Source organism: Apodemus sylvaticus, chromosome 18 (genome assembly GCF_947179515.1).
Source record: "Apodemus sylvaticus chromosome 18, mApoSyl1.1, whole genome shotgun sequence".
NCBI classification, from domain to species: Eukaryota; Metazoa; Chordata; class Mammalia; order Rodentia; family Muridae; genus Apodemus; species Apodemus sylvaticus.
In genome coordinates this window covers 12,055,562-12,080,024 of record NC_067489.1, presented here as the reverse complement: position 1 = coordinate 12,080,024, position 24,463 = coordinate 12,055,562, and the positions used below count along the sequence as shown (strand labels likewise).

General features: G+C 40.6%; 1 protein-coding gene across 1 annotated transcript in view; it reads left to right on the top strand.

Annotated features, from left to right (window-relative positions):
* The window catches only part of Csmd1 (CUB and Sushi multiple domains 1), a 1,354,421-nt gene that overhangs the window by 768,496 nt on the left and 561,462 nt on the right, over positions 1-24,463 (top strand). The window contains exon 7 of the mRNA XM_052162855.1: positions 12,871-12,948. Within this exon, the coding sequence (XP_052018815.1) occupies positions 12,871-12,948 (78 nt within the window). The remainder of the gene's footprint in view (positions 1-12,870; positions 12,949-24,463) is intronic.

Here is a 24,463-nt window from a genome sequence, read left to right as displayed (position 1 = left end):
TATACATACATACATACAAACATATACTCATACCACAAATAAATACCTTACAATAACTAAATAAATTATAAAATATCAATGTGTGGAGTATAATGTATGAGAGTTATACTGATAACTAAGATTTAATTGAAGACTTTTTGTCTATTAGCAGCCATCTCTTGTGGAAAGGGCAACTTGGAAATTTACAGTCAAGGAATTGGCTTAGTTTGTGACTTTATTTATATTAAAGAAATTCTGACATTCAGGAAAGACACAGAAGTTTCTGTAAGTCTGAGGTAACATGCTCATGGCTTTGGCAATTTGCTCAGATGTGTGTGTGAAATTATCATTCTAGTCTTTTAAGGGACGCTTAGACTAAAGGTTTCCAATGACTACTTAGCAAGGGTGGCCAGCCATGGCACTCTTAAAGGTGGGTGCCGCATGTCACTTCCTATGTTGTGTTATACCAGCTGATTTCCAGACCGAGCAGACTGGCTGATTTAAGCAGAAAATTGAAATGTGATCATCTAGGTCCCAGAGCACAGATGTTAGTTAGTAGCAAAGGTTGTTGTTCAAGGGCATCCTAGCATCTGAGAGAAATGTAGGGAGGCCTGCATTTGTGTAATTGTGTAATGAGAACTGTGGGAGTGGTGACCTTGGGAAAACATCACAGCGATTATTTCTAGAACATATAAAGACTCACTGTAGCAACAGTTAAGCTCCCTGTAAAATAACCTGTCCGTGATGAGGCATCCCTATGACGTATGCATCAACCTGTGAGCCAGTAAGTGCAGCCATTCCTTTAAATGTGGAGAACAATGAGAGCCATTGTTGCCTACCTTCTTGGCCATTGTTTTCGGGAAGGCTGGTGACAGATGAGGGTTAGTTAAGCCGTTCCTGAGTATGAGTGGTGAGGTAGCTGACACAGCTTTTCCAGCAATCAATTCATTCTGACAGGGTGACAGCCCTGACTCAGTCTCATTGTGGCACTTAGAGAAATGGAGCAGAGTTTGAACACATGGTCAGGGGGTGTTCTGAGTTACACAGAGGCCCAGAGAGTGAGCAAAGGTGTTGGCCCATACCAAAGGCGACCATTATTAAGAGCAGTTTAAGGAAAATATGGGAAGATGTAATGGAAACAGAGTCGAAATTGCAGCTTTGATTTTTTTCCACTGAAAAATTAGGTGCCTTTATCAACTTCCTATATTAACTGCCCATGGAACTGAGAAGAAAGAATTAAAATTGAAATATTAGCTGCCTTTGGGCAATGAGCTCTTTTGAGTCTCTGATTTCCTATTGATAAATTTTTATCAATTTTTTTCTCAAATTTTATGCAATAGCCACAAATAGAATCATATGTAGGATAATAGAACAGTACATCATCCATGCTATATGACTGTTATAACAGGAGATTATTTTTTTAGGATTCAAACTCAGTACGTCTAGCTCAGCCGCTTAATCCCTAGTAAAGAGATGGATGGTGGTGAAAGTCACGAGGGGAAGATTTATTCCATGTGTTCTTTTGGGAAGAGAAGCATATAAAGGAGTCGACTAATTTCAGGTCTGCTATGGGGAATGCATTTTAGGTGTAAGAAGAGACAGAACTGGACAAGAGGACTTTATAACTAGGCACTTACAGAGGTCTTCCCACCATCATTTCAGTTCCAGTCCTGTATGGAGGTCCTACCGAGTCCTTATTTCTTGATGAGATAGGGTTCTCAGGTAAAGTGCTTCAGCCACCTGCTGAATGCTCATCTCAAAGGCCTGTCCTATAGAGTTTTCCTTCCCTGATCTGAGGACATTGCAGTGTTTAAGAGAAAGATTTTTCTCTGTATCTTCATCTACAGTAAAGAAGACTGGGAGATGTGAAATGAAGCAGAGATGTCAGACTGCCATCCTGCTTTTTGTATTATGTGAACCCTCTGAGGACTCAATGCTTTCTCACAACAGCAGATTCTTATATCCTCCTCAGGACCTTTGATCATGATGTGATTGATATTGAGAGGCATTTAACACAAGTTTTTAAACATGTATAGAAAACGTTAAACACTCAGCCAAAGTCTGAATTTAGAAAAATTTTACCATTATGGAATAATAGTTGTGTCCTTTGGATAGTTTTCTTTACATTTTACATCATGAACTATGATAAAGTGTTAAAAAAAAACAAACTTTAGAGATGAGAACTATGTCAGTAGAGAGCGTTTGCCATGATGTTTCTTGTTTGACTCTCCCCCAAACACAGAAAAGAAAAAGATAGTTTTTAAATGTAAAATATGCTTAAGTAATAATCAATGAAGAAGTCAGTAGCTATTCCTGGTAAAGTGAGCAGGCTACTTTACTAGCTTGGATAAACTCCGACATTTTAAGCCATGGATCAAATGCAGTTATTCCTTGTGAACATCAAAAGTATGCTTGATCAGATGCTCACAATACCTGCCTTGCCCATATCACCAGCCGGGCACATGAGAAGTTTAGATATGGGGCAGTCCTCGGAAGATCCCAGAGGATGAGTCAGTCTATGAGCGGGAGCAGCCACTGTGCTCAGGTAAACTCAGTCAGAGCAGAATGAAAGCTGAAATACCCCGATGTGTAGGAGGCAGTGGCTACGTGGAGAACTGAGCAGCAGGTTCACGCACAGTGGGAGCTGACTTTGAAGAGGGCTGTTTCAGCTTCAGAAAGTAGAGGAGGGGATGTAAAGAGGCAGCTGACCCTTCCTTCTCTCAGAAGCTAGAGGGAAGAACATCATCATTTCCTAGCGATGTTCTAAATGTTTTGTGCCCCCCCCCTTTTTTTTTTTGAGATTTCTTAGAGAAACTGGAATAAGATGACATGCTTGTGTAATAAATGGATCACTCAAGCAGAAAACCAAAAGGGAACAGAAAGGTCTGGTCACACAGGAGGAAAGAAAACAGGCAAGCTGGGTGAAGTGGACTCTGTTTTCAATTCTAGCACTGGGAAGCTGAGATAGGAATGCTCCCATGTATGCAAGACTGACTTGGGTTGCATATCAGATATACATCTCAATAAACACATGAGAAAGACGTGTTAGATCATGATCTCAACATGATTAGCTCAGGTACAGATGTGGGAGAGCTGGCTCTCATGGGAACATGACTCCTTTATCCTCAGAGTAGCCACAGTTGAGACCCTGTGATTATGCCTCCTCCAGTATTTGAACATGACACTGGTCGCTGACAGACACCAGGAAGCTGGGGAAATACTTAGCCATTTCATAAGTCTCAGACTGTTTACTGATGGACTTAAGTTAAATGTGTTTAAAATATAAAATCTTCTGGATTTTTACGTTTTTTTTCAATGTGAATTGCAATAAAATCAGTGTTAATTGGAGAGATCATGATGTTAGACTTAGTAATGATGTGATGTGACTGATTAATTTAAAAACAATTCTATGTCCTAATGTGTGAAATGATTTCTAAAGGACATCATTCTGAACGCTCCATAAAAAAACATGAGTTTTATGGACAGTAGAGGAGTTTGAACAGCTGCAATTCCTCAAGGCATGGTATTTCTTTTTAATTCTTAATTTTGTGTTAAACAATAAAAAATGATGACAAGACTGTAGGATGTTCAAAAATAAATTTTATTTTCTGGCAATGAAAGATACATAAAAATTTTCAAAATAAACAATAAGCAGAAAACTTAGTTCTACAATATACCATTTCCCTTTAAATTCAGAATGAATTCACCCAAATGAGATTGGGCATGGTGACAAACAATACTAGAGTAGTAGACCTGGGAGTCCAATGCAGCAGAATCATGATTCTCAGGCAAGCCTGGGCTACATTGAGACTATAGTGTTGGAAACAAAACCAAGAAAAAATTAAAACTAATAATAGAATTTAATAAATTGTACTGTTGGTACCATAGGACAATATATACAACAAAGAGTTGAATATTGTTGTTGCCATATTGATTAAATAATTATAGTACAAACATGTGAAAAAGGGTATTTATGGGAAAAGAGTGTTTCTGACCAATGAGAGAGGCAACTCATGAATTAGTACATAGTGTATACTGTCTAGACAATGACAAAGTTTAAGAATTTCTCAATGAGAACCAATAGTTTGGGGGAGGTATTGAGAGTATAGGGGTGAGCATAGCTGCCCTCCAAGAATGAAGTGGACTTATCACTTCAATAGAAAGTTTTTGGTCTAGAAATTCAGTCATAAAATTATAATTATCTCAGTAAATAAACATGATTTATATTTTGATTGATCTGTGTCAAATTCTGAGTTTTTAGTCGACAGACACTCTTTTTCAGATGTGTTAGTTTGCTGCTGCTGGCCAGGTTTCCCAACATACTTTATCTTCACATCAGAAGAATGAATTTGTTTGAAACAACCTGAATTTTATTTGAACTACAAAGACATTTGTTCTTGGCCAATAATAGAAGGGAGAGATAAACACAACAATCCACTTCTAGATTTAGATGCAAACTTAAGAAAGCAAGTGGGGGAGGGTATTTATTTGTTCTTTTCTTCTCTTCTTTCTTCTTTCTTTCTTTCTTTCTTTCTTTCTTTCTTTCTTTCTTTCTTTCTTTCTTTCTTTCTTGCTTGCTTTCTTTCTTGCTTTCTTCCTTCCTTCTTTTTCTTCTACTATTTCTTCCTTCCTTCCTTCCTTCCTTCCTTCCTTCCTTCCTTCCTTCCTTCCTTCCTTCTTTCTTTCTTTCTTTCTTTCTTTCTTTCTTTCTTTCTTTCTTTCTTTCTTTCTTTCTTTCTTTCTCCTCCTCCACCTCCTCCTCTTCCTCCTCCTCCTCCTCCTTCTTTCATGGTTGGTTCCTTCTTTGGGGATTCAAGGTACTCTCATCTGTCCTGGTACTGGAATGTGTGCCAATATATTGGATACTTTTCAGTTGCTATGATAAAATGTCATGACCAAGGCAAGTATAGAGAGAAAGGTTCATTTGACTTATGATTATACAGGGACAGATTGTCATGGAAGGGAAGCAAGGCTGCCAGCAGCAGAGCAGCAGAGAGCTGCAGAACCAGGTGCTGGGGGAGTGTGGCTTTAACAACAACCATCTAACAGAGAGAACAAACACAGAACTGTCGAAGCCTTCAAACTCTCAATCTTCCTTCAGTGACATACTTCCTCGAGTGAAACTACACCTCCTAAACCTTCCAAACTGTGCCATAAACTAGAGACTAACCATTCAGATGCCCAAGACTGTATCTGCTCTCTACATTGTAAAATATTTGTTTATGTTAAGGTATAAAAATCAGCTCTCTAGGTTAAACTCAAGCATGCACACAGCACTGACAATAGCCCCCATGCTATGCAAATAGAATTCATGGGCTCATCTGTCCAAATTGAGCTCTTTTGTCCTTTACCCATTGGCTCCCTGGTATTAAGTCAAGCCTCTGGTCACCACTGTCTGTTTAAGTATATGACTGAATTATTTATGTCACTTATAATATCATCCAGAATTGGCCAGAGTCCCTAGTGCAGCCTTTCTACATCGTGGTGGTATGAATAGGTTTGTCTCCCATAACTCATGTGTTTAAATGCTTGGCCAAAACGGAATAGTACTCTTAGGAGGTGTGGCCTTGCTGGAGGAACTGTGCCATTATGACTATGTAGGTGGGCTTTTCAGGTCTCCTAGTGCTTAATCTACTCCCAGTGGAAAAAAGACCCTCCTCCTAGCTGCCTTCAAAAGACAGTCTAGTCATGACTGCCTTTGGATCAAGATATAAAACTCTTGGTTCCTCCAGTACCAAATCTCCCTGCACACAGTCATGCTTCCCACCATGATGATAATGGACTAAAACTCTGAATTTGTAAGCCAACCTCAATTAAATGTTATAAGAATTGCCTTGGTTATGGTGTCTCTTTACCACAATAGAAACCCTAAGGTAGCAGATTGTACTAGGAACTGGGATATTACTGTCATAGGCCTGACTATGTTTTTGTTTGGAGAAATGTGGATTTTGGGACATTGGATTTGAAAAGCACTGGAATGCTTTAAGTGGAGCCTAATGGGCTATCCTAGTAGGACTATAGAAAACATTGGTAGTTAGTGATTTTAACTGTGGGCTCCTGGCTCAGGAGGTTTTGATAGAGAAGAATGTTAGTGTGTGGCCTAGGAGACTGTTTTTGTGATATTTTGGAGAAGAATGTGGCTGATTTTGTTCTTGTCTGAAGAGTCTGCCTGAGGCTAAAGGGAAGAGATTTAGGTAAATTGCATTAGCAAACAAAAATCTCAAAACAGCCTAGGTAAAATTATATGTGGCTACTAAAGTCCACTCTTATGAAGATCATTTTGATGAAAAGGAGCAAGTTGAACAAAGAAAAATACAAAATATATGTTCTGAGGAGAAAGGGAGCACCAGGAAGTAGAATGGAACTAAATTCTGTATTCAAGTAGAATAAATGGAATTATGGGAATTAACCTTGGGGCATGATCTCACGCAACTAAGCTTATGTTTATGGGTTTCCAGTTAAACAAAGGATTGTTATACTATATTAGGTATCATTATTACATGATTATTTTTTCTCACTTGGACATAAGGAGATATGACTGTGTGCCAAATTGGCAAGGGATGAATTGTGATAGCTATTCTCAGCTGTCAACTTGACTATATTTAAAATGAATTTTGGTCCAGTAATGGAGGACATACCTGTGGTCCAGATCTTGAGGCACAGTGGCCATGCTTGGAAAGATCTTGTGAAAGGGAATCAAGGAAAACTTAGGTCCAGGTATAGTGGTATACACCTTTAGTCTTAGGACTCAGGAGACAGAGGCATGCACATCTTTTGAGTTCAAAGTCCAGCTACAGAGCAAGTTCTCGAACAGCCCATTTTATGCAAATGGAAAACAGAAGACTGGTGATGATGTAATAGAACAAGGAGGATCATGTTCTAGCCCCAGCAAACAGTAGAACTCAGCAGCTTTGGCCATGTGGCCCTGGCTTTAGAGTCAAGAAAAGAAGGGGTTACTGGGACAATTGATGCTAGTCATCTGGAGCTAAGAAATTAGTGGTGATTAAGAAGAGTCTAGCATCACTTAGGTGAAATCATTTAGGAAAAGTTTTCTGAGAGTACAAAGAAGCTATGTTCCAGAGATAAACATCATGCTGACAGTCAGACTTAGTAATATACAAGAATTACTCAGGCAGTACTGGTTTTAAAGGCATGAAGGGGTCATGGAAACCAGCTGAGTCTTGGCACCCTAACAGGTGAGGAAAGGCTATTGGTGAAGCTGCAGCCTCAGTAGCAGCTGAAAACCCATGAGTAAAGATGTCATGAAAATAAGTAGAGGCTTGGCACCATGAAAAGAGCCTATGAGTCAGTATTGGTCAAAGTGTAGCCTAGTTGCAGCAGAAGACCCCAGCATATGGCTGATGCCAATACCATGGGATGACCACCAGGAACAGCAACAGCAATGGAGTGGAGTCAGCCAGAACCTAGTGTGCTACAGAGGGCAGAGCGGGAGATTCAAGCCCACTCAAGGAGCCCAGAAGATCTTGTGTGGATCCCAGACACTGGAACAAAAAGCTGTGATTTTGATGTTGTCTTGGAGGCTCCAAGATGTTAGAGATGCCAGACCTATAGAATATCTGTTGAGGAAAGCTGCTAACAGGAAGTAGAATCAGACAAAGAAACAATTTTGTTGCAGTCAACAAAGCTGAAGGACTTGGATTTCAGATGGGTGTTGCTATGGCCCAGTATTTCCTCACTATGACATTTTGGAATGGTAATATATATTCTGTGCTGTTGGAAGCATGTTGTCTGCTTTTTATTTTTAATTTATAGGTGACTACAGTTAAGAGATTATATGAATCTCAGAAGAGACTTTAAATTTGAACTTTTAAACATTGTAGAGACTGTGATTATGAGAAATTTGAAGTTAGGATAAATACATTTCGCATCATGTTATAGCTACAATCTTATGGCTGCCAAGGATTGGAATGTGGTGGTTTGAATATGTTTGGCTCCCATAGACACGTGGATGAATGCTTAGCACACAGGGAATGACTCTATTAAGAGGTATGGCCTTGTTGGAGGAAGTATGCCACTATATAGGTGATCTTTGAGGTCTCATAGTACTTAATCTCTGCTCAGTGCAGAGGAGACCCTCCTCCTGGCTACCTTCAGAAGACAAACTCCTCATAGCTGCCTTTGGATCAAGATATAAAACTCTTGGTTCCTACAGGACCAAATCTGCCTGCACACAGCCGTGTTTCCCACTATGATAATAATGGACTTAGGCTCAGAATCTGTAAGCCAGCCTTAATTATCGATGTCCTTTATAAGAGTTGCCTTGGTCATAGTGTCTTTTCACAGCAGTGAATACCAAACTAAGCATTCACCTTTATATGCCTTTATACTGGAAAGCCAAGCTGGTATCCTCCAAAGCATAAATTCACAACTCTACTCAATGAAATCTCAGGAGTCATGCTAAAAAGAGGAAGAAGAAACTTGTAAGTTGAGCTTAGGGCTTCTTTGGCTAGGTCTGAGTTTAAACATGAGAATTAGGAAGGGGTTAACTTTCCTTCAAAAAGCTTAGAATAAACAAAATTAATAGCTTTTTGTTTGTTTCAATGGAGAGGTGCAGGCTATTAGAGAGCAACATCTTCCCTGCATCCTACAGATTAGAGCTTGGTATGCTACATTCTCTTCCTGCCAGTTTCTTTATAAGTTAGAGTCTCTCCATAAGCCTCAATAGGAGCTGAAGTGACAAATGAAAGGAGTGAGAAAGAGAAAAAGCAGAAAGGAAGGAAGAAAAAGGAGAAGGAAGAGGAAGAGGAGGAAGAAGAAGAGGAAGAAGAAGAAGAGGAGGAGGAGGAGGAGGAGGAAGAGGAGGAGGAGGAGGAGGAGGAGGAGGAGGAGGAAGAAGAAGAAGAAGAAGAAGAAGAAGAAGAAGAAGAAGAAGAAGAAGAAGAAGAAGAAGAAGAAGAAGAAGAAGAAGAAGAAGAAGAAGAAGAAAGAGAGGAAATTGATTGTTCTGGGTGGGTGGAAGAAGAATGATACTAAGGCATAATGACATAATGAAAGGTGCAGACAACTGGTAGACCAAGAATGTATATGTCAACTTCTCTTTCTGGCCAACATTGCCAAAAACCATTGTCCTCCAATAAGAAGCTAAAGGAACATGGAATAAATCAGAACTCAGTGGCTCAGAGAGTAACAAAAGAATAATACCACCGTATTGAAAAATAAATAAAACATCCCTGGTGGAAATTTAGCTTCACAGAGCTTCAAACAATTATTTGTAGAATTGTGGAATTTATGGGCTCATCACATTCTCCGAGAAGTCCAGTATATTCAGACACTCTTATAGCACCCTGTGCGCCTCTCAGTCTTTCTTTTTACTCTCTGAGAGAATTGAGTTCTGTTTGTTTTATCTGTTTACACTGAGTGGGATTTGCTATGAGTTTAACACACTGTATAATCTTCCCATTGATTCTCTTTTGTCTTGTTCATTGCGCATTCGTCTCCTCTCCCCTGAGTTATGTCAAGATAAAGTTGTTTCTGTAGAAAAAAGTGGAGATGATGGGGGACACACATCAAGGCACTCACGATTTTAAATTAAGACATGGTTCTGGGGCAGACCTCACAGGAAGATCTGTTCTAAGGGATGGCAGCCTCCTGCTCTCATTTTCTGTTTACTCACTCCATGGAAAGAGAGATGAGAAATAACAGACTAAATTCACAGAGCGGGAAAGTGAGACATAAAACCTGGGTCTGGGCCCTCTGCGGATGACTATTGAGCAACCAATGATCAAGCTTTTGATTCAAGCTTTGTAGATGTAAAAGGAAAAATTGGGTGATGTTGTAGTTACTATCAATCACAAATCACCACAGGGTTCAAGATTTTTAAGTCATTGTCACAGAAAGGTAACTCCTCTGGGTTTTTCTTTCCTTATATGTGTTGGTCCCTGGATAGGGTAAGTCACCTATTAAATAGTATGGCCAGAGACTAAACCATCAATCAAGGAGTACACAAGGTTCCAGGCAAAAATGTGGCAGAGGAATGCCTTGTCGGGCATCAGTGGGAGGAGAGGTTCTTGGTCTTCTGAAGGCTCAATAGGTGCCCCAACAAAGGGACATCCATGGCGGGGGGTGGGGGGTGGGAGTGGGTCGGGTGGAGGGGCATATATATTTGGAAGCAGTGGGTGTGAGGAGGGGTTGAGGGTTTTCGGGGAGTTGGGAAAATGGGAAAGTTTTTAGCATTTAAATGTAAATGAAGATTATATTAATTAAAAAAATATAAGAGTATGGCCAGAACCACAATGGCTCTGAAACAGTGCATTCTGAAGTGCTGAAGGTCAAATGTGGGAAAACTCTGATAATTAAGATCAAAACCCACCATGACTGGATAGCTTCTGGATTTGGCCAATTATGGGAGACTCCCTTCAGCAGTGAGTTTAATCCTTCTCTGACCTTGTCTAGAGAATTCTAAGTACACACATATGCCATTACCTGAAGAATTTCATATATCCTCAGTCACATTATAGGATCAATTTCCTTTCTCCTGACAAAAACTGTGCAGCCAGCACTGGAGATTCTTGAAATGCTTCCCCATGCGGAGGCATTCTATGCACTCTAAGCCCCAACCCAATGATCCTTGCTCCTCCTGGAAGTTTCTACCCTCAGTCTTTCAAAACATTATCACCCTAAGTAAAGTTGGTCTGCCAACTGTCAACTGACTCAGCTGTGGTCTTTCACCGTATGTACTCGCAGGGGTTCCAAAGCCCTACTCACCTGATCACACTGCACTCATGGGCTGTATCAGCTGACAATTGAGGAGAGTGAGGACACCCACAGTTGAGAACTGCTGGTTGACCAGCACTTTCTCGCAGTGGATCTGAAATAGCCCTCTTAGTTTCTCCATGAATAGCCTTAGTTCTGGGAACCCAGACTCTCCTAACTTTTTCATTCATCAACCATGCATTTGGGAGGAGCTCTGGAAGTTATTGTATTCCCTTCATACTCCTGCTTTTCTCTGTTGCCCAGCTCAGCCCACAAGCAGGCATTTGTCTGTTTGTATCATTCCAACTCTGAGGTTTATAGTGCTGAAGAATTCTCCACATTTCAGATTCAGAGTAACAAAAAGAGGACTATAAATCGAAGGCCAGCTCTTTTGCTTATGTCAAGGAGGAAGTAAACAGAAGCCCTGTCTACCCTGAATAGAGACTTCTGAACAATGCAGCTCACAATAAAAAGAAACAATTTGAAAAATAATTCAATGGCAATTGCCTTCACAGAATTCTGCCCATCCAACATCTAACACTTGCTGACCCAGAGAACAGGGAGACAATAGCCCAAGGCTTCAGTTTGGTTGTGGACCTGTGAATACCCTCCTGATTTCTGTATTCAGAAATAGTGATATTCTGCTTTCCAGGATACCAAGGGGGACAGGGCAAGCATCTGCCTCCTTCCCTGGCTACTGGCGAGACTATATCTAGGTCTTCCTAGAGTATCCTCTGTTTCTGTTACTCTGTGAAGGATTTTCCCCAGTGGAGTCTTAAATACAAAAGATATCTACAGTAGTGAAAAGACCCGCACACTTCTTAGAAATAACAAAGTTCACATTTTACAAGAGAGGTGATAGGTGGCAAAGAACTGCTTTCATTTTGTTATTCCATAAAAATGAAATGAAAAGATTCAGTAGCATCAGTGGCCTTGTCTTTTTTACTGGCTATAGGGAAGATCAGGTGACACAGAATTAAAATGTAAACATCATCTGGCCTTTGCTAAAACTGTTCATGTGTTCAATCTTGAAATAGGATGTCAAACTTCCTCTTCCATTGGGCATCTGGGCAGGAGGAGACTGGGTCCACAGACTCTCAGGAGTGGGCAAAGCACAGAGTAAAGAGGGGGAGATATGGGGAGATGAGGGCTAAGTAGCAGATGACTTTGGTTGCCATTTTCTTAGGCTGAAATATTTGATAGTGCTGAAGCAGAAGAGAAAACTGAGGAGTAACAGGCTCCCGGCCATCTTTGCTTGCTCTATGTAGCCTCCTCCAGAGAAATAAGCCAACTGACCAATGCTTAGACTATAGGAGAGTGTAAAGGTAAGAAAGGGACATTCAGGGCAGCAAAAGAGGAAGAAGAGAGAGGCTACCACTCCCCCTCCAGCTCTCTTCTATGTTTTATTCTCATTTTAAAATGAAAGGCGTTCCGTATGCACACTGTGACTCAATACTCAGTTTTGTTGGGTTCAGGACCTAGAAAATTCAGGCACTTACCTAAATCTGAAAGATGAAACTACAGTATAGGATAGCCTTGAATATCTCAGACAGGAAAACTCTACTAGAAGGACATGGAAGAGGCAAGTGGAAGGGATAGTGGGGAAGGGGAATGGAGGGGAGGGGACGGGAGAGGGGAGAGGAGATCGGTTCCTTCATGGTTAACCTACAACATTCTAGCATGGCATTCCTATGCTGTAGTTCATCAATGCCATATGATAAAATTTAAGTAGTTGAATTAAAATATGAATAAATGAATGGTCAACATCTATTTTTGTGAAAAGACTTTCATGAATAGAGTACATTATTAAGAGAGCTTCAGGGCCAGTGTCACTATGGAAACACTGAAAGTACAATCTACTGTGTGTGGTTAGGGGGACAACAGTGATGCATCCAATTTGTTTTTCTCTCATGGTGAGTAGGTTTGGATGTGGAAGGTGAGCCCCCGCTGTCATTTATTTTCAACTCTGGATACATAATCATGAGATACATTTTGCTGCCAAAAAGTCTTAATTATTTGTAACCTATTTTCCATCTGTTTCCTCTCAATGGCCTTTTAGATCCTGGTCCCTAGATCAGGGGTTGGCAGAAGTGTGTTAAGACTGGATTTGCTGTGAGATTAAAGTATGGCTTTGTGAACGTCAAGTCTCATCTGATAATTTGTTTTTCTTTCTTTCAGTGAAAAAGGCAATTGAGCTGAAGTCCAGGGGAGTCAAGATGCTACCAAGCAAGGACAGCAGCCACAAAAACTCTGTTTGTGAGTTACGTTCTTTCTATGCGAGGCTACATACACCAATTAAAGGGAGAACAGGAGTAAATGGAATGGTCCCTAACTCTGTTCTCTGAGATGGTGCTCAACAATGACATCTTATACCTGTAACGACTCTCTCTTTACCTGATTGGTCACTGTTCACTTTTGCAAGTCCAGAGCTGAATTCTCATCTCAAAGGTCACATACATTTTATAGACTTTTTCCACAGGATTCCTTATCCCTAGTGATGCCATCGACTCTACTACAGTGCTGAGTATTCATAAATTGTGTTGGCCTGTGGTCACCTTCTTCAGCCATCCCAAGACTTCTGCTCACATTGTCTCCATTCTGTCCCCACTGGGCATCCCATATCTGAGTGCTCACGGGGGGTCCTGGCAAAAATGATACCCTGTGAGTGTTTTTGTTACTCTTTTGTTTTCTTCTTTTCTATATTCTTTGTTTACATTCTGAATGCTCTCCCCTTTCCCAGTTCCCCCCTCCCCATCGGTCTTCCCTCTGCCCATTTCCCACTCACCCCCCTCCCATTTCCCTGTCCTGGTACTCCCCTACAATGCTGGATCAACTCTTTTCAGAACCAGGGTCCTCTCTTTTCCCTCTTCTTGGGTACCATTTGATATGCTAATTGTGTCTTGAGAATTCAGAGCTTCTGGACTAATTAATATCCACTTATCAGTGATTGCATTCCATGTGTATTCTTTTGTGATTGGGTTACCTCACTTAGGATGATATTTTCCACTTCCAACCATTTGCCTAAGAATTTCATGAATTCATTGTTTTTAATTGCTGAGTAGTATTCCATTGTGTACATATACCATATTTTCTGTATCCATTCCTCCATTGAGGGACATCTGGGTTCTTTCTAGCTTCTGGTTATTATAAATAAGGCTGCTATGAACATAGTGGAGCATGTGTCCTTATTGCATTTTGGGGAATCCTCTGGGTATATGCCCAGGAGAGGTATAGCAGGGTCCTTTGGAAGTGTCATGTCCAGTTTTCTGAGGAACTGCCAGACTAATTTCCAGAGTGGTTTTACCATCTTGCAATCCCACCAGCAGTGGAGGGGTGTTCCTCTTTCTCCACATCCTCGCCAACATCTGCTGTCTCCTGAGTTTTTAACCTTAGCCATTCTGACTGGTATGAGGTGAAATCTCAGGGTTGTTTTGATTTGCATTTCCCTAATGATTAATGATGTTGAACATTTCTTAAAGTGCTTCTCAACCATCCAAAGTTCTTCAGGTGATTTGTTACTCTTTCTTGATAATCAAGGCCCATGTCTTTGAAATGAAATTGGGAAAGAAAAATGGTAGAAATAATTGAGGGCAGCATTGGGAGGAAAGGGATTTTATTCATTTATATTAATGATGAATTATTCTTCATTTTGCAACTACCAGCTCTATGTCTTACAGGTAGAAAAGAAAGTGTTGGTGATCTTTTTGAAGCAATCAATGTTATGATTGAAATTCTTAATGATGTGATCTAAATCTTGACAGAATCCCTTGTCAGGTGATATGCTCTTATTAAGTCAGTATTAGATCTGATGCTCTTTCCACTGGGCATGCATGGTTCTGCTGAGGTGATGCTGGCACGAGTTAGTCATGACAGGCTCTCTCTCCTGTCCCCCACTAAGACAGGAAGTGGCAAATTTGATAACTCCTTTCTGGGCATTAGAAAATGTTCTCTCCTATCTCCAAGCCTGCTGGAGGATTCAACAGTAAGGACAAGGAAGAAGTAAAGAAAGTATAAGAGATCTGTGTGTGCTTAAGAAAAATATTTCACTCTGAAAGAACAGCTAAGACAAAGTGAAATATTTTCTAGAGGAAGCTGTAGGCACAGGCTCTGGCTGTACAAACTCATGCTATGTTAAGGTTCAAGATTCGTTGCCAATAAACCTAAACGAGTAATTACTTGTGTGAGGTTATTGGCAAGATATGCTGAAATATTCTAAGTGGTTTTTACCCATCTTTGTCATGCAGTGGACACTATGAAGCTAGTTATCCCATGAAGGACTTCTCTGTCTAAGAACAAGGAGTCAAAATTCCCGTCAGTTATCATGGGTTTTAGCAGTAGAGGACCTTGCTCTGTAGAGCTCATGAGAGATACTGACACTGGTTTCACATGTGCTTCTGTTGTGGCTTGAGGTGTGCCTATTAGGACAAGTTCTGAGCCTGCTGTGAGCCAACAAGGATGGCCATTTTCCCTTCGTGCTTGCTGGATTCCTCACCATCTCTTTGAGGGCAAGGTGTGAGAAAGCAATTTGCACTCTTCAAACTCAGCGTGGCAATGGGCTGCCGGTGGATTTCCACAGGACTGGGTGCTTTATGCATTTTAGAGATGCTAGGCCCTGTTCTAATGTCCTCCACTAAAGTTCAGGCTCTATTCCCTCAGACCCCTTACGCTTAACACTAGATAGTGCATTTAAGCCTGTGTAACCCTCTACCACAGGTAGTCTAGAAGCTCCCCCATCTGACGGTTTGATAACATTTGACAAAAGAGGGACTATAAGACCTATCAAAAGGTCAGGATGGGTGGTGAGCTGTCAGCCATCACCCTGGGTTATCCATGCTCTGCCATGCTCTGCCCTCATAGAGTCTTTTCTTCTTCTTGAGAGTCCTCATAGAGAAAATAAGTAACAATGATCACCATGTCAAAGCCCTTCCACAGGGCAAGTTTGAGCCTGGTAAAACATGTGCTCTTCTGATGCCTGGTAGGGACAGATCACAGGAACCGAAGCTTCAAAGGGAAACTGGAGACTTGGTGGTTGGGTATGCACGTGTGTGTGTGTGTGTGTGTGTGTGTGTGTGTGTGTAGCCCAGGATGGCCCTGAAATTGTGGCAGTCCTTCTAGCAAATGTTGAGCTCACCAGTGTGCATTACCAGATCTTGTCATTGTGGGTAGTAGTGGATACAGTCTCTCCTCTTCTTTTTCTAGGCTTTCCCAGGGCCATATTCATCCAAGATGTTCTCTCTGGGAGGATGGACAGCTCAGTTATGTAAATAGCATAAGGCAGAAGGAAGACAGATGCTTGTTTTTACTTTTAAGCTGAAAACAATTTCCTCATGCAAAGTTAATGACAAATGACTTTAAGAATTCAATATACATTTGCTCCAAGGAATCGACAGCATACTCTGGCCAGCTATTGAGTGTTGGTTTGCAGCTGTTTCTGCCAAGCAGGAGAGGAGAATGGGTTCACAAGCCTTGTCTATTCTAAAGCTGCCTTTAAGTGCATGGTGAACTTGGCAATAGCATGTATTGCCATGTAGATCCTGGAGAAGAATAGAAACCAAGCATAATGGAATAAATATCCCCAGAGTGCATCCCCTTTTAGTTGATTTTTTTTCTCTCCTGTCTGTATATGTAACATTTTTATTGGTTTTTAATCAATGCTATCTACCTTGAAAAACACACTTGAAGTGAAATCCATTTCCAAAATCCATGAATCTAAATTCATCCTAACTTTGCATACAACCATATGTGTCTTAATTAGGGTTTTATTGCTGTGAAGAGATACCATGACTAAGTCAGCTTTTATAAAGGAAAATATTTAATTGGGGCTGGCTTACAGTTTCAGAGGCTTAATCCATTATCCTCATGGTGGGAAGCATGGGAGCCTGCCTACAGACAGACATGGTGCTGGAGAAGGAGCTAAGATTTCTACATCTTGATCTACAGTCATGGAGAAGAGATTGTGAGCCACAGTGGTCTTAGCTTGAGCATATAAGACCTCGAAGCCCAGGCTCACAGTGACACAATTCCTCCAAGAAGGCCACACCTACTCCAATAAGGCAACACCTCCCACTGGTGTCACCCCTATGGCCAACCATTTATACACATTAGTCAGTGGGTGGGCATTCCTATTGAAACCAGCACACCATGCTATTGACAGATGACAGTTGGCAGTTGACTGTGCTTGTAGTGACATCCACTGCACTGGCTGCTAGGTTTTCCTTTGAATGATGCGGAACCCGTCAAATGCTCTGATCTATGGCTCTGCTTTTAAGGCCTCTGCTTCAAAGTGGAGCCTCACTCAGGACACAGGAAATGTGCAGCACAAGGGCAGAAAGTTTGCACGATATTCTTGAATGACTGGCAAACCCATTTTCCTAAAACTGACTATTTGGAAAAATTTCGCCATCCACCCTGGGCTGTGGTGTACAGACCCATCCAGCGTGCATGGTCACTGTCGTTTTCTTAGTTTTTGTTTTTATAAGTATGGAGTAACTATAGAAAACAAATAAAAAGACAAAAAGACTAGTGGCTATATAGTCACTGATTATTTAACTCTGTTTTTTTAAAGAAAGAGGTATTCCATCTTGACTCAGTTCTTGTTGCTCTGGCATAGTGTAACTCATGACTCAAATCTCCAACACTAGGTTTCACTGGGGATATCTTCTGGCCTGGGTCTTCTCTTTATAAACGAATCTGCAGAAGCTAAGAGGAAGGCAAGGAAGAATCTGAATTCTCATTAATCGCGCACCTCTGGGAGATTAGGAAGAGAAGCCAGCTCACCATTTTTACTATTTTAGAAAAGTATTTTCATGTGACCTACTTTGAGAATAGACCTAAGAAGATAAGGGTGGCCATCCTGACTTCACTCCTGACTCCAGCCTTTCCCATTCCCCTGTCTGCCTAGAGCACAGGCTCACCTTTCACCCTGGAAGTGTATCAGTCATAGACAATGCCAATGTTTTGACGTTTCAATTTGGAATACATCTCCAGGCAGCATCAGTTACAGGTTGTAATTGCCTGGGTAATGAGAGGTGTGGTCTTCCAATAGTCTCGAAGAATCTTCCAATTAACATGACTTGTTTTGCCCATCTACAAAAACCATACAGTGTTTTATAAAAATGTCATCAGAGATACCATGCTTGCTGGTAAGTGGGCAGGGGCACCTCCCATCATCAGAGATCATTTCCAGGACTTGAAGGCTCTAGGATTTACTTGAGTAATAGCACATGTGTGTGGTCTCTCTCCTTGCTTAATAGAAGCTCTGCCTGCTGTTGCAAGAGCCTGGCTCCTCATGTGGAGCCAACCAGATCAGCTTTAAGGCAGATTTTTAAAGAAGGAAAAATAATAGTCCCATTAACCTCTAACAGCCATCTGAAGGTTTAATAATAAAAAGAGGGATAATTGCCCCAATTTGATTTCTTCCATTGCATGTAATTCCAGGGTGCATTGCGATCATTACAGATCTTCGCTTTCCTCAGAAGGCTCTATCCTCACATTGCATGAAAGTACTAGACTTAATGTAGCGCTTTATAAATCAGGTTAGTAAATTATGCAGCGTCTGAATAGGCTTTTGTCACTGCAGGAGCTGAAATATCTTCTCAAATACCCAGGAAAACTTTTCTGCAAAAAAGCTGATGTCGAGATACACCTGGGGAAGGAAAGCGAAAGGAGAAATTACCTCCAAAGCTAGGTGGTCCACCATGCCACACAGGAAACTCACATGCATGTGATTCTTAAGGCAACCAGGAAAGTAAGATCCATTAAGACAAGAAAAATAGGACCCAATTGTATTATAGATGGTGAAATTAAAGTGCACGCCTACTGAAGAATAAAGAGGCTCTTTGAGCATCCTGAGCAACCAAATCGAAAAGCAGACTCACTAAAGGGTAGAATTCCCTTAGCAACATGACCAGAGGCTGCATTCTGTTATTCCTAAAACTGACAAAGAAACCTATAAAAGGTACCTCCACTGGCCCTGACTCTGGTGTGTCTTAGCATGCCCATGGCAGATTCTAGCAGCTCAGCATACCAGAAATGTCTTCATCAAACTGTATACAATAAAATATCCTAATCTTTTTATCTTTGGATCTCTGGATGACTGTGAGACTGTTAGCCTTCAGGTGTCTATAGAATTGGGGATAACTATAGAGTTGGTCAGAGGAGGGAGCCCAGAGGCTGATAGAGAAATGATCTTATGTGATTTTGTGTTTGGGAGCTTGGTCAGAAAATTCTTAAGGAATAAACTGATCAATCATGGAAGCTCTGTTCTCAGTTATGCTCAGTGTCAACTTTGGACACAAAGAAAACAAATTGGCAAGTTCAAGTAATGAGAATGGCTTGCAAGTTAAATAAGTAGGTGGAACTCAGGATCAAGATGTACTCCGTGGGTAAAGGAGGACTGGGAAAAGATGCCTATTCCAAGCCAGGTCATTTCATTAAGAATATGCTCTAAAGATATAGAGAGAATGCTGAAAATAATACCAAAGGCATTATATGTTAGTTTCTTAATGGAATTACAGAATTTCACAACCAAACTGACTTCTGTTTCCCAGGAAAGAAGGAATAAGATTGTCTATAACTGATAACCTTGCCTTAAGTCTATGAGAAGTTTTGAGATAAATGTGCCAGATTTTTTACTAAGAGGTGAAAATGCTCATTATTTTGAGCCAATTTGAAGGAACTTGATGGATGCTCAGTGATATGGCCCATGAAAAGAAGGGTTCAGGGATGGGGCTGAGATAGTAACACAGCAGACAGTGGGTCTGCCTTTCTCAGTGTTCTTACAGAATTTAATGCCCAAGATCAGTTAGGGTCACCTAGGGCGGAATGACTAACCTGCATTCAGTCAGCCTCCTCTGAAGTCTGCCCCGTCCTGTGCCTCCCAATGAGTGATGCTTAAACACTGATAAAGACTGGATAGAAAGAAGGCGAGGAAGAGATTGATATAGGATAGTGTTGAGAATGTAGTCAGATCCAGTACTGGCATGATTGCCTCTCTCTCTCTCTCTCTCTCTCTCTCTCTCTCTCTCTCTCTCTGTGTGTGTGTGTGTGTGTGTGTGTATGTGTGTGTGTGCTTGCATGCATGTATGTGCACATATATGTGTATATACTTCCATGTGCTTTCCGTGTAAGGCCTTTTTATAGCCATTTTCCAGGTGGCTACTGCTAGTTTTGTCCTGAATATATATATACATATATATACATACATATATATGTGTATATATATATATAGTCCTAGACTATCATGTATGTAAAAGCATGCAACTTGTAATCTTCTAGATAGGCCTTGTCATTCAGCATGATTTCCTCCCAAGTTCCACCCTAGTAGAGGTTTATTTTGGGCTTTATGGATTTTAAAAGCCAGATACAAGGCAGGCTAATTACTCATTAACCCTTTGAAAGAGCACGGATCTAGGTCCAGTAGGAGCAATTACGAATAAAAGTGCTACAAACATTTGCCAACATGCTTTTGTATCAATGAAGGCTTTCTCTTCCCTTGGATGGATGCCCAGAGGTAGAATTACTTCTGGGCTCCATGATGACCACATGTTTAACTGGCAAACTAGCAAATTATCCAACTGCTTTCCATAGAAGCTATCCCACTTTACAGCCCCACCAGCAACAAACACATGTATTAGCCTAGCATTACGCTTTTCTTCTACCTCATCCATTCTGATAGGTGAGTACTAATGTCTCATTGTGGTGATAAGTCAAGTTGTATTTCTTTATTGACTAACGATAAGGAGGATTCATTGATCTGCTCCTTTTTTCGCTTTTTCAGGGACAATTTCTGATTGCTTCTTATTTATTAATTTATATATTTATTTATTTAATGTATGTGAGTACACTGTAGCTGTCTTCAGACACACCAACTGAGGGCGTTGGATTCCATTACAGATGGTTGTGAGGGAATTGAATTCCATGTGGTTGCTGGGAATTGAACTCAGGACCTCCGGAAGAGCAGTCAATGATCTTTACTGCTGAGCCATCTCTCCAGCCCCTGACTTCTTTTTGTTAATTGACATTTGACTCATAGTTATATAGTCTAGATCCTAGTCCTTTATGGGACATATGGAGTACAATACTTTATGTCTGAATGTTGTCTTTTAGTATTACTCAAGGGTTGGTTGGAAGAATTGATCTCATTTATCTGATAGAGTAAAAAAACGCAGACACACACACACACACACACACACACACACACACACAGTCTGGCTTCTCTTGGGAACAAGAGGACTTAGTACGCTTGGGCAGGATGACTATAGGTCAAGAGAAACAACTTAGTACATCTGCCCTAAACAGTAGCATAGCCAGAGACAAAAGAAAGAAAAAAAGAAAGCCAGAGCCACCAGAAGCCTGTAACCTTCCAGGTGCAGGACTGTGTTAGCTCACAGACCTAATATTCTAAACGACCAAATGCAGAACTGGCACACTGTCCTCCTTCATGGATCCACTTTCTTGTGAGCTCAGATGAGCTGTATTTATCAGGCATGAGATTTAAATCCGGAAATTGAGTATACATGATAAAGAGATGAGTAGATATGTTTTCTAGATTTGTAGTCACTTTTTTTTCAATATTCTCGATTTGTCATGTTTCATCTGGTCCTATGATTTGGGACTAAAGCTGACAATTGTTCTTTTTATTGATTTCTGAAAAAATGAAATAGTCAAATATATGCAATGATGGTTTTAAATTTTCAGAAGGGCTCAATTATTAATTAGCCCATTCATCGAATTAAATAATTTGATTACAATGATTGATTACTTATTCCTTATAATATTTGTTTAGTTATATCCCTTTCAGTCAATGAATTGACATTCTCAAAACAAGAAAGCAGGCTGGAGGAAGTCTCAGTGGTAGAGGAAAGACAAGCCTTGCTTAAGATGTGTGATAGCCTGTGGTGAGAGGAATCGGTGGAGATTCAATGACTGGATAAGAAGTGATGTCCTTTGAAGAGTCAAAATGACATGGTATTAAGCTTTTCTCTACAGGCAGCCTTAGAATTCTGTGTGTGCAACTTGCCCATTTAAATTATCTGTTGCAGAATTTGCTTTTAAGTTGGACATATATACAAAACAACAAACACCAGGCAACATTCAAATACTCTCCTTGCAATGACTATTGGGAATATAAAAATTCAGAAAAAATGTTTAGTTTCAAGATCATGCAAGAATTTTGAGTACTCAGGTTTCACCTAAAGATGCTGGGGTACTTTTTAGATAGGGATGTGGTAGGAACTCTGAGTTTGTATACTTTTGATATTTGGGGAAAATAGCCACATATATGAATGTTACTTTTGAAAAGAGCTGATTTGTATATAATTTTTTAAATTATTAAAGATAATTAGGAAAATATCCCAGGCATTCTATGAGTATCTCCTCTGAAAATACTACTAGTGATATTAAAAACATATTATCTCATTTATGATATCAGAAACTATCAATGGTGGACAAATTTCATGGTTGAATAACCTCATCCAGGGCAGGGTTTAATGGCAGTGGTGCTTCTAGCCAACTGTCCTCTTGCTTATGACAGGGTATAGTTGGTCCATAGACTTATCTATAGTACTACTTTTGGCAATTAAATTAGTTTTTGAGACTCTCCCAGCCCCTATCACTCTATCACTCTTAGTGTCCCAACTGCTGACAAATCTCCCATGTTTATACCAATTAATTTCATTTTAGGCCCCACTTAGATTAATCAGAGCCCTCTCTATGTTACGCTGGCTTTGGAACTATCTATTGGAATCTGGTAGGCTCAGAAAAGTGTAAACTAAAAATTCTAGTGGTTGCAACCTCTCCCCTCTCCCCTCTTCCCACCCCCACTTGAATCTATCATTATTCAATAGTTCAGAGGTAAAGAGGAGGGCCCTGTGGACTAGCCCTTCTTTGATTGATCATTAGCAGGTTGGTCTTGTGTACGCCTAGTACAGATCACTGTGCTTTTTGTGAGTCATTGAGTTCAGTGGTTGTCTTGACTCGAGAGTGACAGTTCATAGCTTTTCAGTGTTATCTTCTGGCTCGTATGCACATCACACTCCTTCTGAAATGCCCCCTGGACCTTTTAGGGGTGCCACACATGTCCTGTGGGCACATGATCCTACAATTGTTGCTTATTTTACTCATCTCAAGCAGCCCTGACTCTCTGTATCTGCCACTCCCCATGTAAAGAGGGTAAGGGAGGAATTTAAGCCTGGCCTTGAGGACTGAGAGCTCCAATGCCTCAAGTCTCTTCATGACTGCCTCTCCTTCTTTGACAACATAACTTCTTCTAATATTGCCAGCCTCCAAATAAGGCCCCCTTTCTCTACTAGTGAGCAAATGAGTCAATGTTACAATGTATGTCTGATGAGCTAATTATTACGAAGTGAAATAGACTTGTATTTCTCATGATTCCTGCATTAAAATTCAATGTAGAAAAAAGTTTGCTGTGTTAAAATAAGGCTTAGGATGCAGGGAAATTAGTAATTCTTTTATTGTTGTTGCTCAGTATCTCTTATGCAAAAGTTAAATGTTTTGGTTAAGATACAACTTACAAACTCTACTTTGGGACACTGGAGAATTACTAGCATAAGGGGGTCCCCTATGACATTCTCAAATGTTTACATACTGTGTTTGAATTATATTAATCCTGACCCTCTCCTGTCTTCCTCCTATCCCCATCATCATCATCTTCCTTCTTCTCAACCAGTGCTTGCAAGGACTTGTGTAAGCACAGGACACCTCAAGACCTAGGTCTCAGCACAAAGATTTATTTGCCTTAGAGGGATAAAGGGAAAGCAATAAGGACAAAGAGATAGAGGAAGAGGGAGAAGGGAAGAGGGAACAAGGGAAAATGGATATTTACCTGGGAGGGACAAAGGACTACCTCAGATAGAAAGGAGACTGGCCTACAGGCAAATAGCAGTTAATAAAGGAAAAGAGGGAAACCTGTTTTAGGATTTTAGGATGAGCTGTTTTGTTTTGATTAGCCGGGTTAATTAGGTGAGTCAAAAGGAGCTTTGATTGCTGAATTTCACTACTGTGATAGTTGAATCTTAGTGGCCAGCCTCATGGAGAGGAAGAGGCCAAATAAGGGAAAAGACCTTAATGTCTAGATTTATGAATGTAATCTAACAATTTTTCAAGGCAGAGGGAATTCAGGAAGGACAAGGCCTGCAGAGCCTTCTTACCCATACTCAGACAACTAAAGCCCTTCCCTCTTCCATCTCCCTTTGCTGTCTTGTTTTGATCTTAGTTTTGTTTGGTGACTACAGGTTTAGTTAGGGTTACTTCGAGGTTTTGTTTATAGACACATAGACAACTTACCAGTGTATATATCACCAAAGAAAGAAAACTGTCTCTTTACTTGGCAACTGCCTTGTAAAAAGATCACTCTCCATGCTCCACAGGCTTGTGGTAGCTGTGACCTAGATCATCCTGCCTTCTATTCTGCTGCTGTTTTATGCATTCTTCTGGTTGATTAATGATACTTTAGGTATCTTCAAGTTCACTGTCCCACCATAGTAAACATGGAGAATTTCCAGTGGTTTTCTCTCAACACTGTCACTACCCCCATGACTAGACTATGCTGAAATCTTTGTCTATAGTTTATATTAGGGTATGTTTTGATTTTGAGATGTCTCATAGGTTTGAGCAAATGGGTCATGTCATGTGGTTCACAGTAGCAGTGTGGAGTCTCCACACCCTCAGCTCCCACCTTCAGTCCTTACATCTCTCCTTCACCATAAAAATATCCCTGGATAAAGATAGCCTTTGCAGATCTCCAAAGTTT